Here is a 17,019-nt window from a genome sequence, read left to right as displayed (position 1 = left end):
GTAGCCTACAATTATACGCTGAGTTTAAGTTCACTTTTGAGACGTTTCAGATTCTTGCAGAGAGACAGCTGAAAGCGCACCCTGTTTTTTTTTGTTTTTTTTTATTTTTCAAAAGTAGCCTACAAGGTTTTGTTGTTATTGTGAGCGTACACAAATAAAAGTAGACCATTTGTAGTCTTGCATCAATCTGTAGGCTATCACCAAAAATGACGGAAGGCCTGTTTTAAGTTGTTTCAGCTGTCATGAGGAGAAAATCCATCAGAATGCGCCGGCGCTTTCGTCGGCAGGAGGGATAAAAATAACCAGTTTAGTTTCATATTTATATTTAAATATTGGGCTATAGCCTAATATAATTTTTTTTTTAAGATGTCAGCAATGTTGATTATGAAAAGTGAATAGCATGACGGATGCGCAATGTTGGGAGACGTGCAGCGGGTCAAACATAAGTTTGAACAATTCATTAAGTTTTGTTTTATAGTAAGTCTTTATTTAAAATGAATTTCGTTTTGTAGAAATTGTATCTTAATTTCAATCAATGTTTCATCAACCAATTGCCTATATTTAATAATTAGGAAGAAAACCAAGAACGTCGGGTGTGGAATGGATTGCGTAACAAACGAACTCATGTTTCCGCGGCCTTTGTTGAATCAATAGATGTCTTTCTGTTTTAATTCAATTTATTTATTACTTTATTACATGTCTTTATCACTTAAATAATTGATAAGATGTTTTTGGTCAAACAATATATTTTAGCTGGTCTAGTTAGACACAGATTTGCGTAGTGGCTTATTGTGCAAACCTTTTTTTTTTCCTACCACACGCCAAACTCATAACATTTCTTGCAGATTTAAAAAAACCAAAACAAAACAAAACAAAAACACGACGCTCCGACTTTTAAAAAATCCCTCCTCGCTCCAGTCAAAACTTCGCACATATTCTACTCGGCAGCAGCAGACGCTGGCAAACGCGCGGGGGTAGATTTAATTCCATTCGGAACTTCTGCAAATCCCAACAAACAAATAAAGAAACTTATTGCAAATACTCATAACAGAGTCTGACAATTGTGTATTTCGTCAGCTTATTTCATATGATCAGATCAGGATGTTAAAATTAACAAAAAGCACCAAGATTGCAAAAAGGTCTGTCACGCGCATAGCTTAGGGTAATATTTTGAGTCTCCCGCCCTCTGGATTAATGGCTTTGGTGACAAACATTTTAAACAAAGCGCCCTTCCCCCTATCTCAAACTTGTCAAGTGTTGCAGAGCAAGCACTGTTAGGTTGGGTGAGTGCTTGTTATACACTCAAGATAATGTAAACATTATACATTGATATATAAATGGAACACAATCGGTTTGTTGTTTTTGTTTGTTTTTCTTTAACATTTTTATTTTATTTCTTTGTCTTTAAGGAACATTGGATGGCAGTAAAGATTCTGTACAGTTATTGTTCTAATAATACAGAGCCATAATGTTACATATCTTGGTCAATTCTTTCAAGCTGATTTACAGCTTAACCACAGTTTGCAACATCAGCAGTTATTGAAATGAACTGAATCAACACAGATCTGCTGATATAAATAAATAGGCCTAAATAAATAGCAAAAACCAAGATTGGGTTTGTACGGTTCATTTGAACTATAATTTAATAATTTATGTTATGATGTTATAGAGGTACAATGTACAGATGCCTTTATGTTTTGCATAAAGTAAGAATATTTAATAAAGAATCTTAAACTTCCAGTGTTAAACATGTTCTCGTCATTTTGCTCTTAACTGTAGTCAAAATACAAATAGGCCTATAAAATATTGTGTAGCCCATTTTGGAGAGTCAGATTAGGCTCAAACTATCTATAGCAGAAACTTTTTATCTTAATAGCCTAGCACTTGTTGAAGAACAAAATGTTGATTATTGGGATATCAACGGTTTTTTTGTTCGTAATTGTGTAGCTTGGCATGACATTTCTTTTTGTAATGTTTATGAGCGTGTTAATGGATACAAACTGCACAATTGCAGTTTATCAGATTGTTGCATAGCTATAATTAGGCCTACACGATATGGTTGAAACATTAACACATTAAAATCGTCTGATAATCATACAGTAGTTAACAAGAACCCTTTGTAAGCGATGTATTACCATTACATCATGGGCGTACGGGACACCCCCGCAACCCCCACCCTATGATGTTTATTTACTAGCCTTTGCATTTTTTAGAACTAAACTCAATTGACTAAAGATAAAAATAAACATCCAACTGAAGCCCAAAAATGCAAGCAGAATACCATAGAAAATAGTGCTAAATTACCACAAAAGGGGGGGAAATTCACTGTTGTTTCCATCGCCGTTTGTAAGACAACAGCAAGCTTTGATGCGCTGTGCTACTGTGTTATTGTTAGCGGTCGTGTGCCGAGACAAATAAATATGTTCGGTCTTTGCTGAGATATTATTATTATTATTATTATTATTATTATTAGGCTACATATTTCCCAAACGTAAATATCCTAGCCAATAAGTCTAGAGTTAGGCTATTTCTTTATTCGTTTACTGTAAATACATGAATTTAGTTTATGCCTATATTACTGAAAATTTCCGGCCGAAAAAGCAATTTACGCGCTTGTGTAGAAGGGAACCTTATATAGCCTAGCTTATACGAAAATTTGTGTCTTACTTAGAATTTAGACCAGCTAAAATATATTGTTATACCAAAACATCTTATCAATTAATTAAGTAACAAAGACTTAATTTATAAAGACTGTATTTAAAAAAAAAAATAAAAACAGAAAGACATCTATTGCTTCAGCCTTATTCAAATGCCGTGGAAACATGAGTTCGTTTGTTATGCAATCCATTCCACACCCGACCTTCATGGTTTTCTTCCTAATTATTAAATATAGGCAACTGGTTGATGAAACATTGATTGAAATTAAGATATAATTTCTACAAAACGAAATTCACTTTAAATAAAGACTTACTATAAAACAAAACTTAATGAAGTGGTCAAACTTGTGTCTGACCCGCTGCATGTCTCCCAACATTGCGCATCCGTCATGCTATTCACTTTTCATAATCAACATTGGTGACATCTTTAAAAAAAATTATATTAGGCTATAGCCCAATATTTAAATATAAATATGAAACTAAATTGGTTACATTTTTATCCCTCCTGCCGACGAAAGCGCCGGCGCGTTCTGGTGGATTTTCTCCTCATGACAGCTGAAACAACTTAAAACAGGCCTTCCGTCATTTTTGGCGATAGCCTACAGATTGATGCAAGACTACAAATGGTCTACTTTTGTGTACGCTCACAATAACAACAAAACCTTGTACTTGTGAAAAATAAAATCAAATAAAAAAACAGGGTGCGCTTTCAGCTGTCTCTCTGCGAGAATCTGAAACGTCTCAAAAATGAACTTAAACTCAGCGAATAATTGTACCAAAAAAGAAAGAAATATCTCAATTCGATAATAAATTCGTAGGTTCTGTGTTAAATAAGAGGCGATCTATCCGCTGGAATGTGTTGTTTCTGAATTTGATATTTGAAGGAATAGAAGACACTCCTGCATTTAAATGCGGCTGCAGGAGTTGCAGTTTTTATGACGTTTTATTAATTCGTCCATTCTTTTTATAGTTTCAATGATTCAGCTAAATCGTGCCTTAATAATGGGAGCGAATTTATTCAGTGACTCACGTTTTACTAAAATAAAGGATATAATTCATGAAACACGCAAAAATTTCTTAATCAGAGTCCAAACAGATATATTTTTCCTAAGTAGCAGTCGAAATCTGTCGAAATAAAGGACAGGTAACGAATAACAAAGTATATGCGTGTCAAAAATCCATACTGTTTTATTAAAGGAGTTTAAAATATAAATTAAAAAAAAATTTATTTGTGATAAATATGTGAGAAAATTGACATTTTGCATAAAGATAAATGTGCTTTGATGCATTTGTTGGATAACATGTGGTTAAAGCGCCACTCAGCGGTCAAAAGCTGCAAATGCACTTTGCGACGCGGCGGCGGCGGCAAGCGCGGCGGTAGAAACGCCGTTTTGGATGGCCACCTACTGTAGCTCAGATGTCATTAAAAATATTTTTATTTGTGTTCTGAAGATGAACAAAAGTCTTACAGGTTTCATTTAAAATATATTTTTAAGGTTTATAATTCAAATTACATTTTTTTATTTAGCATTTAAAGGCACAATATATAACTTTCTGCTGCTAGAGGTCACTTTAAAAAAAAAAAAAAAAAAAAAGGCGTAGCTTGATTTTGTGGAATCATGGGAGCTGTTATCTTCAGACGGTGGAAAAGATTCAGACGAGACTGACAAAAAAATCATATTCACGGATAAGCTAATGTATTACAGATTTATTAACATTATTACTGTAGTGTGAAGCAGGCTTTGGCTGAAAGGCGTTGGAGGGGAATGCAGCCGCTGGAGCCATTGTTAATGAGAGACACGAGCGACACCAACTCGAAAGCAGTGGAGCTTTTATTATGCCGTGTATGTGGAGTAACACAGCGCTTTTTTAAATCACAATTAGATACATTTGTGTTTTGAAAGTTGTTATAATACTACTCTGTGATAATACCCTGTGATAATGTTATAATGCTACTGTACAATATTTAAACAATAAGTCTTACTGTGTTAAGCTATAAAACAATGATTAGCTTTCTGTCGATGAAACAGTTGCTCACCTGTCTAATAAAACACATAATTATATTATAGTGTCTTTGGTGTTTCAATGCTTTCTACAAAATAAAACCGGAAATCGAGGGTAAATCGAGGGTTACAATCGCTTACTTCTTTGGATTTAAACATTCTTGGAAACATGTGGGATAATGTACTGTAAGTACACAAGTCAACAAAATATATCACTGTTCTAGTGGATTTTAGATATTTTAATCCAACAATCTTACATATTGTGTCTTTGTATATATATATATATATATATATATATATATATATATATATATTAGTCAAACCAAAATGTATTCAGACATCTTGAACATTTCATTCATTAACTCAGTTTATTCTCTATAGTTTAAAAAAATGGTAATAAAATATGACAAGATTAAACTGTTAAACTGTGTCAGAAAAAAATAATCTTAATCATGTCAGATAACACTAAAGCAAAACATGGTCAGGTCAAAGTGTCTGAGTAATTTTTGGTTCCAAATTTTTATCAATTTTACTGGTAGCCCACTGTATGAAGAATTTTTGGGTATAATGTGTCACAATTTACTTTATTTTTCTGTCCTCATTTACATAAATGAACTATAGTGTCCTGCACCCATTAGTAAAAATATATCAAAAATATAAAAAATGTCTGAATAATTTTTGGTTTGACTGTCATATTATATATGACAGTCAAACCAAATATATATATATATATATATATATATATAAAAAATTTTTAATAACACTTTTTCCCCCTGCTGTCTCACTCACCTCAACTTGAACCATGAGGCAACGCTGGCGACGTAGTTTCGCTACAAATCCATAGATGTCCACTCTGCCCTCCGCCTCGAGACTTTCAATCATTGCGTCAATGCCAATGTAGGTTCCTGTGCGGCCGACGCCTGCGCTATAGACAATATGCCAACATTCACATTAAGATTCATCAACTCCAAATGACTTTCTGACGGGTGGTAATCGCTATGGTCCTGCGTTACCTGCAGTGGACCACGACTGGACCACTGAAGAAGTTCTTGAAGGAGTTGACTCTTCTCCTGAGCTTCAGAAGCAGGCTGGGGTCTTGAGGCACTCCGTGGTCAGGCCAGCTGATGAACTGGATATGAGTGACCTCTCTTTCTGGGGCTTTCTCTCGCTTCTGTAACACACACAGACACTCAGTAAGTTAAAACTGTCTAAATAAAGCACCTAAGAATGACCGGACCCCACACACTTACATTGGCCAGGACCAGATAGCGAATGATATAATCAGGGCAGTGTTCCTCAGCTCGAAGTTTCACAACAAAATCTTCAAAAATCTCAGTCTCTCTGTCCAGAGATGGCCAATACTGAGCGCATTTGATCTGAGAGGACAAAAAAAGCAACAGTCAGTGGAAATAATTCACATTCAAAGTCTTTATGATGATGAAAAAAACTATATCAATAAGAAATAAACTGAGACTGCAGCAAAGATTGTTATTGTTAACAAAAAGTTAAAACCAAAACTACTAATACTTCTTTTTGGTAACTAAAATAAAGCTTTGGGGGAAAAAAAATAAATAAATAAATAAAATTATATATATATATATATATAAAAATCACACAACCACTTACCTTGTTTCCTTCCTCACAGCGGGTGACCATGACAATAATGGATGACTTTTGCTCCCAAACCATTCGCCAGAAATCATCAATAGTCTCATCTTTGGGTCCTGGAAAATCCGTCCAACAACAATTGAAATGTAGCTATTATTTAAACTTTAATAATCTTAATTGTTGCCATAAACAATTTCCCTGCATTTTATGTATGCCAAGCAACAGTAATATGGGGTCGAACTGTGCATTCATTGGCCACTTTGAATGTGCCTCAGCTAATCACAATTTAGAATGATAAATATCCATTTAATAAGAGGATTTATACCTTGGGCTGCAATGTATTTCTTCGGCTCTTGATATCCCTGTATGGGAAGAAAAACAATGATATAAATTATAAAGTCAGAAATTGTGAAAGTGATTCTTGTGCTTTGAAATATGTGTTTATGTGACCGCACCTCGATGAAGCTGGCATTGATGTATTCACGTTCACCTCCAGTTGTGAGAGGAACACGATTATAGTCATCTGCGAATTCAAGCATAAAACAATACATTCTTAGATCGAAATATGAAAACTACTCAAGGAATTGAGGGTAAATGGATGTCTTTATGAATACTGGAGTGATATTTACAAGGCAGAATGTCAACGTAGCGGTTCTTGGACTGGTTTTCTTGTTTCTTCGCCTCTTTGATGGTGTAATTGGAGAAAATTCGGGGAATGCTCTGAGGAGAAGCAGAATCTGAATGCATTTCTTACATTTCTTACATATTACATTTAAACAGTGGAAGCAGACACTACAGATTTATCGTTTAGAGAATCACCTGAAACTCATCCATAAACAGACGGCTCTCATCAGCGATCTTGGTCTTGTAAGCTTCTATTAAATTGTCTGCGTAGATGGGCTCAACTGGGCGCAGGGGTTCTAGGAGAGAAGATGGAAAACCAAAGGGTTCTTCTCAAATTAATTTACTTTCAAAATACACTGAAATGACTTTGATAGGAGCTTATTACATACGTGTAAGAAGAATCTCTTCATCTTCATCATTCCTGTGGTGAGAAATCCCATCAGAAAATTAGATGAACATTTAAAGCTGATCTTAATTTTTTGGTGTACAGAAAATATAGTGATAACAGAGTTCATAGTGCTGGGATTAATTGTGACACTCACTGCTTTCGTTTGAGAAGGTAAATTTTGAAGAGCACAAAGAGCAGCGCAACTGATGTCAAAACAATTAGGAACGCCAGGAATCCAATGACAGCTTTGTCATTGTCTATGGGAAGAACATATTTGAGGATGAACTTGGGTTTAATAAACTGTTTACAATATTTCAAACATTTAAATGTGCAATCTGCAATTTATTACTCATTAAAAAAGGTTTACCACCAAGAAATGAATGATTAGAATCATGTACACTCTCATGAGATGAGATCCAGTCATATCAGCGGCCTAATAAAGGCATGTTATTTTACAAAAAAAATTTGAGGTCAAGTTGAGATCACATGACCACCCCAATACTTTATCTTGGCAACCCCCATGTTTTTGAACACTTTTGAATGCTTGCAGAATATGCAAATATAAAAATAGCAGAAACCAGTTGTCTTAAATTTAGCAAGACAATTGTCTTATCATTTTTGAGTTGATAAAACATACTACCAATTAGTAGAGGTAACTAGAGTTTACTTGAGTATAATTGGTCATGAAATTTTAGTTGAGTTGAGTATTTAGTTCAGTCAACTTAAAGTTTTTTTTTATACTATTATTTATACTAATATACTATTATTTATACTTTTTTTATACTATTATTATGTCTATTTATTTTTTAAGACATTTTTATACTAGTTCACATTACTAGACAATAATGTGGAAACTGATTGCCTTAAATTTCTCAAGCATGTTTTGCTCAAAGTTGTAAGTTGTTAAAACAAAGGGTCACTCTTTAGGTTAGGGTCCAGTTCTCACTTTTAACTAACTATTACCTACAACCTTTGTCTCAATAAACTCAATAAACTAATTACTGCTTAGTTAGTAAGGTAGTTGTTAAATATATTGAGTAGGATTAGGTAAGTAGAATATGGTCATAGAGAATAAGGAATTAATATGTGCTTTATTAGTACTAATAATAAGCCAATATCCTAGAAATATGCATACTAATAAGAAACTAGTTAATAGTGAAAATTGGACCCTAAACTAAATTGTTACTAAAAATACATAAAGAGTGTTGGGACAACAATCAACAGAGCATTTATTTGTATTTATTAAATTGCAAACACTGTTCAAATTGTGGATATCTGAAATTTAATGGAATTAATAAAAAAAGGATCAGGATCACATAGAGGTGATATAAATAAAGAATTATTGAAATGAGAAGCATTTTGGATCTATAAATTGAAATCACTGGCTCCTAATGGTATGAATGAGAAATTAGATTTTTCTGTTTTTCTATAATGTGTTTATAAATTGCATTACAACAAATATCAAAAGAATATTCTAAGAGTGAAGACCAATGTTAATGTATTTCCGATGGTACTGTATTTAACTACTGTGTTTTACTGAATTGATGTGTAAGGTTTTTTGGTCTAATTGGCTAATTAATGATTGTTCTTGATTGTGGGATCCTCTTATTTTGTTTGGTGTGAGATTTTTCTTCATGAGTATTTTGAAGTTCATGAGTACTGTGTCTTGTGTTGCATGTAAATTGTTAGTGGATGAATTTACTAGGATCGTATTGTGTGAGAAGAATTGTTGTTTAACACAATCAAGTGAGTAATTTGTAACATTGTCCAATTTTGATGATATTGATAATTATTTAATTGTTTAAATGGGGATTAGATGGATTAGAGCATTGAACACACTGAGGAAGGCCTTTGAGACGAAACGTCTGTTTTATTACCCTATGAAAGATGTGATAAAATATGAAATAAAGAATTTTGAGTGCGGATCACGGCTGTATTCTTTAAAAAATAAAAATAATCAACTTAATGAAGTAGTTGATAGACATCACTGCGATCCAGTTACTGCTTTTTAAATAAAGCAACATGCAGCATATTATCAATGTTTCTTGGTCCTTTCCTGGACTGAAGCACAGGCTCTATTCTTCAGCAAAACTGCAACCTCACAAAACTCAGACAATACAGAAACCCTTTAAAAACTCTTTTAGTTGGGCTCTTGATCTTTGACTTTTAAACACTAGCTTTCCTCTGGCTGGTTTAACTCAGTGTTTATAAGACATTATGGCAGAAAAAGCTGGAGATAAACTTTTGGGTATTTATTGGTAGGGACATCATCATCAAGTATTCTAGTTCACTGATCTCATCCATAGGTTTATCGCTGACCAAAAGCGTATTAGGTCGTTAGTTGCATTTAAATATTGCTTTACAAACACTTTGATACTATAGCAAGTGGTCAAGCACTGTTGTGATTATCAGATATTTTTTTAAAGATATTGTGTACAAAACATTTGGAAGTACTGCCATATTTAGACATAAGAATCAGGATATGAATCTCAACAATGATGACATGCTTCATGCTGCAATGCATGCTGTGAGCCATGGATGAGTTTTATACTATGGTTTCTCCCAGTGTGCATTTCAGCGTGAAGCATGTCACCATTGATAAGATTCTGTTTTAAAGGGTTTCTGTATTGTGTATTGTCTGAGTTTTGTGGGGTTACCATTGTGCGTAAGAGCCTGATTATATAAAAGGCAGTAACTGTATTGCAGGATATATATATATGCAAAGAATTTGAACAGTATTTGTAGTTTAATAAATACAAATAAATGCACGGTCCATTGTTGTTCCAACACGTTTTTATGTCTTTGAGAAAAACATGCTTTCACATGTGTCTAGTAATGTGAACTAGCTAGTAAAGAAAACACTTTTGTTTGAGTTCAGTGTACTTACATTTGTAAGTTGACTGAACTAAGTCCTCAATTTCTAAAATTGAAGTTTTCTACATAACCTCTAGTTACCTACTAAGTGGTAGTAAGATTTATCAAATATATACACTTCAAAGTAAACACAACTAATTACTTTTTACAGTGTGTGTGTTGTGCGTGTATCTATCTATCTATATATATATATATATATATATATATATATATATATATATATATATATATATATTCCATTGTAACACTAAGAAATATGATACATTAAGCAGATAATAATAGGATATAAATATCACCTCTACTTAGGCCAGAATGGAAAAAAAGGTTGTTCTTACATTTTGTAGGAACTTGAATTGTTTTTTGACTGGAATCACCTTCATTATTCCTGGCTGTAACCTGAAGTCAACAAATGTATACTGTGAAACACAAATGAAAACATTGCAACCCTACTAAGCTTACAATTTTCAATTCCATACATAACTTTTTGGCAAACATGAATGCTGAAAGCAAGATTTAAATACCTCAATATCATATGTTGTTAGGTAGTAAAGATTTGAAAAATTAAACAAGCATTTTTTATGTCTTTCAAAGATGGCGGTACGTTCTCCATTGTATTTGATTTCAGCATCGTATGTTCCCGGGCTTCCATTCCAATCATTAACAGGATCACAATTTATGCCAATAGAATTGTGAGATATGTAATGCCATTTAATTTCTGATGTGAACTTGGGATCTATTTAAAAGAGTAAAACAAAAAAAACATTTTATACAAACAATGGCATATAATTTATATACAATTATCATTTAATTGTAACATTTTAAAATGCAATTCGGTAATAAATTGTTAATTGATTATAAAGTAAAGATGAAATGATTAACAGTACATATTATATATTTTCTGAACACGGGGGGAAAAAGTTTAAAGCTGATAAGGACAAATTGCCTTCATATTCAGGAAATAACCGCAAAACGAAGAATAACAGAATGAAGGAATTACTGTAGAACTGGACAGAAAACATGCATTTTCAGCACTTTACTGATTATATCTATAAATAATCTATATTATTTGTGCAAACATTAAAAGAGATATCACTTACTGGTAGACTTTGTCTCTTTGTCATCGAGCTTTATGTGATAAATTTTGCCACTTTCCGCCTCAGTTGCCGAAATGTTGCATTTATATTTGGTAAATGGATTTAAATTACTTACAAAGCACTCTATACCATGATTTTCTATTTGTGTACAGCTTGGCACTGTAAAAACAAAATATACCAGTATACATGTAAGACATTAAACATGTATTACCTGTACAAATAAACAAAAAAACCTTGGAGTATTTATAAAGAAAATATAAAGCTGACACGTTTCAATGTATCTATATTGGCAAAACAACAGGAAAGTGTGTGCTGTTACAATTACCTTTTTGAACACTACTACCATGTTTGCAAGTGGCTGAATAATGATTCCATTTAACTCCTGAGCATTTATCTCCCAGGAAAGAATTCCAGAATATCTTAAAGGTGTCACTGGATGTGTCTTTAAATATTGCAGTTTCCCAATCTGTAAAAGAGAAAAATAAAACTCACAAATAATGCAAAGCTTGACAATTCATATACAGACAATGATCCACTCTTATCTAAAATTGTATTTATAAAGTGCTTTCAAAACTATAAGAATGGATTAAATTGCTGTACATAAATAACTCTTAAATTATTACAAGCATAAAATAACAAATCACAAACAATCAATATAACTTTTCCTGATAATTTACTCACCCCCATGTCATCCAAGATGTTCATGTCTTTCTTTCTTCAGTTGAAAAGAAATTAAAGTTTTTGATGAAAACATTCCAGGATTATTCTCCTTATAGTGGACTTCAATGGGCACCAAGCAGTTGAAGGTCAAGATTAGTTTCACTGCAGCTTCAAATTGTTCAACCTGATCCCAGATGAGAAATAAGGGTCTTATCTAGTGAAACCATTGCTCATTTTCTGAAAAAAATTGAAAATTATATAAGTTTTAACCTTAAAATGCTCATCTTGAACTAGCTCTCTTCTTTTTCTTCTCTATTTGAATTCCAGCAGTGTAGACACTGCTAAGTGTATTACTGCCCTCCACAGGTCAAAGTTTGAACGAATTTTTATATGCAATATGCTAGTTCAATAGAAGAAGAGAGCTAGTTCAAGATGAGCATTTCTGGTTAAAACTTATATAATTTTCATTTTTTTTCAGAAAATGAGCGATGGTTTCACTAGATAAGACCCTTATTTCTCATCTGGGATCGTGTTGAACAATTTGAAGCTGCAGTGAAACTAATTTTGACTTTCAACTGTTTGGTGCCCATTAAAGTCCACTATAAGGAGAATAATCCTGGAATGTTTTCATCAAAAACTTTAATTTCTTTTCGACTGAAGAAAGAAAGACATGGACATCTTGGATGACATGGGGGTGAGTAAATTATCAGGAAAAGTTTATTTAAAAGTGGACTAATCCTTTAATTAGGCTTAAAGATCAAGTAATTATATTGGACAACAAATATTAAAAAATAAACATTTTCATTTTGGAAAAAAAATGTATATATATAAATGCAATTATAAATTTAAATGCAAGTTTAGTTTGTGCCTTGATGTTAAAATGTAAAAAAGTTATGTTTATTGCACACTTTTTCACAGGTTTAAACACACTAATAAAACTGAGTAACAAGAAATAGAGGATGTTATAACAATGACAAAACATTTTAGTTTTTAATATTTTATTCACATTAATATAGTTTTAAGTGTGCCTTTAGTGTCAAAATATTTTTTTAGGGCAAATGTATTATATATCTAAAGAATAGCCTAATAAAACCCTCTTTTGCTAGTCATGACATTATTAGTAAATATTCTCAGGTGGGCAGAAGAGAAAGAATGGAAGAATTTTGAACCAATCCTGTCTGTTTAATTAGCAACTCACCGCATTTTATCGTAAACACAAGATTATTACTCTTGATGGATTGATTCTCGTAACGGTATTCTCCAATGCAGGAATATTCTTTGTCAGGTAATAATGACACTGGATGATTTAAAACATAAGGTTTGTTCTCATCTGACAAAGAAAGAAGAGAAAAGGCATCCATGATTTGTTAGTCTGCTTAATCATCAAGGTAAATGTGAAGACACCATATTAAATATATTTAATTATTTATTTCCAGTGACATGGAAACATTTAATCACTTACTGTTATGGCTGCAAATGATGTTAAGTGTTTCATTACATTGTACTGGTTTATTATTCCATTCAAACTGAGATGGAATAGTTTCCTTGAAGGTTATGATTGGTTTGACTGAAAAAGAAACATTCAGTTGATTAAAATGCAGTTCAAACTTCTTACGCAACATCATACGCAACTCCAACAAATGCCAGGACAAAAAAACTACAATGAATTTAATTTGAGGTTAGCAAACAGGATACAGAATTAAAATTCAAGTACAATTAATATGGCATGAAATTCACATATAGCTGCAAGTGTTTTCATTTTTTTATTATTAGAATACACATACTAATAATCAGTTTTTGAAATGGCACCTACAGAAATTTGTAATATATACCATTATATTTAAAATCTTAATTCAAAGTGAATGGGTTTGTGCTTAATGATTAATCAACATTATTCTCTGAGTGTTTGTGTGTAAAGAGCAGTAAAAATATAGCCTGCTTTTCATGTTGAAAAAGAAATGAAATAACATCTATTGAGTTTAGTAAATACCAACCTGGGGGCATAAGTCCATCTGTTGTGTAGTTACATGTGTCGAATGGTATGTGCTTTTGAAAAGGTTGGCAAGAGTTGTTCTGTGTTATTTCAATACATTCCAGATCCCATATTGTGTTTTTGAATTCTCCTTTAAAACATACTCTGTCATCTTTTACAACAGTGCGGAAAACAGTTTCAATCTGACCTATAAAAAAAAAAAATGAGACAATGTGAATACATATATAATATCTGTTCATCATCATGTATAAAAATGTAGTGTTCAAGTACTTGAAATATGAAAAATATTATAATAATAAAATGAATCATGTTATTGCTCCATTCTGTCAAAACAAATTATATAATATCCCCAAATATTTGAACACTTAAAAGTCACATTTGAAAATGTATGACTGTCCAACACTATCTCACGACCAATTCGTATGTATTTCATGAGGTGGTTAATCTGTACAAATTCGTACGTCCTCACTCGTACGAATTCGTAGGATTTGTCTAAACCCCAGTGACGGGTATGTTTAGGGGCAGGGTTAGGGGTAGATCATTCGTACAAATTCATATGAATTTGGCAACCCATAAATACGTACGATTTAACAAAAAATATACAAATTCGTACTAATTAGCCACCTCGTATAATATGCGCAAATTGCCATGAGATCGGGACTGTCAGTGTATTATGCAACAAAATATCAAGATTTTTAAATGTGAGCAAACCAGGAATAAGTCTGATATAAGTGTCCAAATAGTTTTTGAGGTCAATGTACAGTATATCCCATCTGAACTGAGTATGTATGAACTGCCAGGTAAAACACTTACTACTGGAAGTAAAAGTCTGGTCTCCAATGGGTTTACAGCCATTTACTTTGATGGTGTAACTGGTACACGGTTTTAACCATTTAAATGGTATTTCAACATCAGTCAGGCCAGATACATTTACGATAACACTCTCTTTTTTCGTATCCATTAATGTGACTGTGTACGTTTGGTCAAGGGAGCCATTGACATTCACCACATGAGAAATTCCATTATTCCCACTCTCCGTAAGGTTGTATTCACCTGTGTGAAAGCGTGTATGAACATATATGTCCTGAACAACAAAATCAAAGTTGACTTCACACAGCAGGTGCAATAAAAAACACTCACATTGCCGTGGGCTTTCTGTGGTACCTGAGAAAAGCATATTTACAAGTTAATCATGCAATTTTATCAGAATAATCAATAATCATTTGTACAGAGAGCACAGATAGCGTGGTGTTACCCATGCTGCTGGTGGTGAGTGCGGGTGAGGTTGAGATGGATTGCGTGGAGGAGAGAAGCGTGATGGTGGTGTTTGGAGGTGAGGTGGCCTCAGTCCCTAAATGTTGTTGAGGTGGTAGTGATAATAAAAGAGTTAAATCTTAATGACCAGGATATTGAAGTACTGCAAACTCATTTAGCTCACTGTACAGCTTCACACAAATAAATGCATTAATATACAACATGGCTAAACAGTGAATAAGCACTGATTCTGAATTGTTAACTTGAACTGTTTCTGATGGAGTGTGTGCGAGTAACAGGCCTGGAGCTAGAAGTAAATCAGGTTCATGATGTGTGTTTTACTTTATGTACTTCTCAAACACACCAATATTACACTGTTACCTGAGGTGCTGTTGGTGTTGTGTTGATGTGAGATGTTGCATGGGGTGAAATGACTTTGTCTTGTTCAGGTTTACATGAGTACCGTAAACACCATAGACATTGAGGGGGACAATTCCCCCACCCCAATAATTACAAATTTGACAACTGGTTTATGATAAAAATGTTCAGCCACCAAAAGTCATATCCAGTGATGCAAACTACTCAACTTTTTCATGAAAAACCACTGTTTTGAATTGAAAATATGCTATCATTTACATAGTTCATGTAATTCATTACTGAATGAGACAAGAAACGTTTAGCATTTTTTGACATATTAGACATACAAATAAGAGTGAATGTGTGCATATTTTTGAATAAAATATTATTTTCAAATAGTTTAAACTGATTACTTCACAACTAGGCTACAATGGACCCTTCGCTAAGCCCCGCCCTCCTTAGTTACTGTTGCTACGCCTGTCAAGCTTTCGAGCCTGGCAAGTCATTTACAGTATGTATGCACCAGTGTCAGACATTTCCAAGGAGATAGTGATGGGAAGTTCGGATCATTTTACCGACTCGGACTTTTGAGTCTCGTTCAGCAAAATGAACGAATCTTTTTTCAAGTCATTTCGTTTTAGCAAAAATGCAATTAAAATGTTACGTGTTACTTCCCCAACACATCTACTACTTATGCAAACGTTGATCACACTACAAACAATACAAAACTACAATGCTATAAGATTCAGAAATGATTAATTCATTCTTTACCTGGGTCTTCAGTTTATGATAAGCTGATTAAGCTCACCTCACCTCTTGTCTGACAAGTCTTTGGGTTTAAGTCATTCCTTAATGACGTGACAGGCAGTCCCATGCTAAACCAATGCAGTCTGAGCTGCAAAGAGAATTGATTAGTTCATTTCATGAGTCTTTCGGGTTTTGAGTCGTTCCTTAATCATTGACAGACCCATACGCTATTTCTGACATTTCAGTCACTATGTTTTTGTTACTGTTTCTTGAGGATCTGTGGTGTGTTATTATTTTATAAATAAATAAAGCCCTGTCATAAATAAAATATTGATTAATTAATCTTTTTGACTGTCTATCTGTAAATAAACACTAGGCTATATAATAATATAATAATCCAAGCCTACAATACAAAGTATTTATAGCCTAGTTTGTTCATTTTTATGATTTTATGAGGTATTTTGAGTTTGCCGGTATAATAATTGCTTTTCCTAGGCAGACTTGACATATTGGTCTAATGTATAAGAAGATTGCTCAAAAAGGACATAATGACATAAATTAAAAGCAAATAACATTTTGAATTTGAATTATTAATGTTAGTTTAAAACATTAAGGTTATGATAACTTCAGCTTTAACAGTTGTAACCCAAACTGAAATAAAACTGGAGAGTTAGTTATTTACTTAGAAATATAATGTGCTTGGGTCACACAGCCTGACTGTATTGACTGTATTGGTTTAGCGTATGGGTCTGTCGCGTGA

General features: G+C 33.2%; 1 protein-coding gene across 17 annotated transcripts in view; it reads right to left on the bottom strand.

Annotated features, from left to right (window-relative positions):
- The window catches only part of LOC125263749 (receptor-type tyrosine-protein phosphatase C-like), a 46,624-nt gene that overhangs the window by 7,748 nt on the left and 21,857 nt on the right, over positions 1-17,019 (bottom strand). For 9 of the 17 annotated variants that reach the window (XM_048182923.1, XM_048182924.1, XM_048182925.1 and 6 more), the window contains 19 exons: positions 15,042-15,065; positions 14,715-14,954; positions 13,903-14,088; positions 13,371-13,475; positions 13,107-13,238; positions 11,574-11,714; positions 11,252-11,407; positions 10,676-10,887; positions 10,490-10,550; positions 7,435-7,537; positions 7,282-7,313; positions 7,088-7,188; positions 6,898-6,988; positions 6,724-6,791; positions 6,594-6,630; positions 6,287-6,384; positions 5,911-6,036; positions 5,674-5,831; positions 5,450-5,585 (listed from right to left, as the gene is read on the bottom strand). In XM_048182923.1, the coding sequence (XP_048038880.1) occupies positions 5,450-5,585; positions 5,674-5,831; positions 5,911-6,036; positions 6,287-6,384; positions 6,594-6,630; positions 6,724-6,791; positions 6,898-6,988; positions 7,088-7,188; positions 7,282-7,313; positions 7,435-7,537; positions 10,490-10,550; positions 10,676-10,887; positions 11,252-11,407; positions 11,574-11,714; positions 13,107-13,238; positions 13,371-13,475; positions 13,903-14,088; positions 14,715-14,954; positions 15,042-15,065 (2,207 nt within the window). Of the gene's footprint in view, positions 1-5,449; positions 5,586-5,673; positions 5,832-5,910; positions 6,037-6,286; positions 6,385-6,593; positions 6,631-6,723; positions 6,792-6,897; positions 6,989-7,087; positions 7,189-7,281; positions 7,314-7,434; positions 7,538-10,489; positions 10,551-10,675; positions 10,888-11,251; positions 11,408-11,573; positions 11,715-13,106; positions 13,239-13,370; positions 13,476-13,902; positions 14,089-14,714; positions 14,955-15,041; positions 15,066-15,156; positions 15,253-17,019 lie in introns of all 17 variants that reach the window. The other 8 variants (XM_048182909.1, XM_048182913.1, XM_048182916.1 and 5 more) reach the window with 1 other exon arrangement.

This window comes from Megalobrama amblycephala, linkage group LG2 (genome assembly GCF_018812025.1).
Source record: "Megalobrama amblycephala isolate DHTTF-2021 linkage group LG2, ASM1881202v1, whole genome shotgun sequence".
NCBI lineage: Eukaryota > Metazoa > Chordata > Actinopteri > Cypriniformes > Xenocyprididae > Megalobrama > Megalobrama amblycephala.
This window is presented reverse-complemented; position numbering and strand designations above follow the sequence as displayed.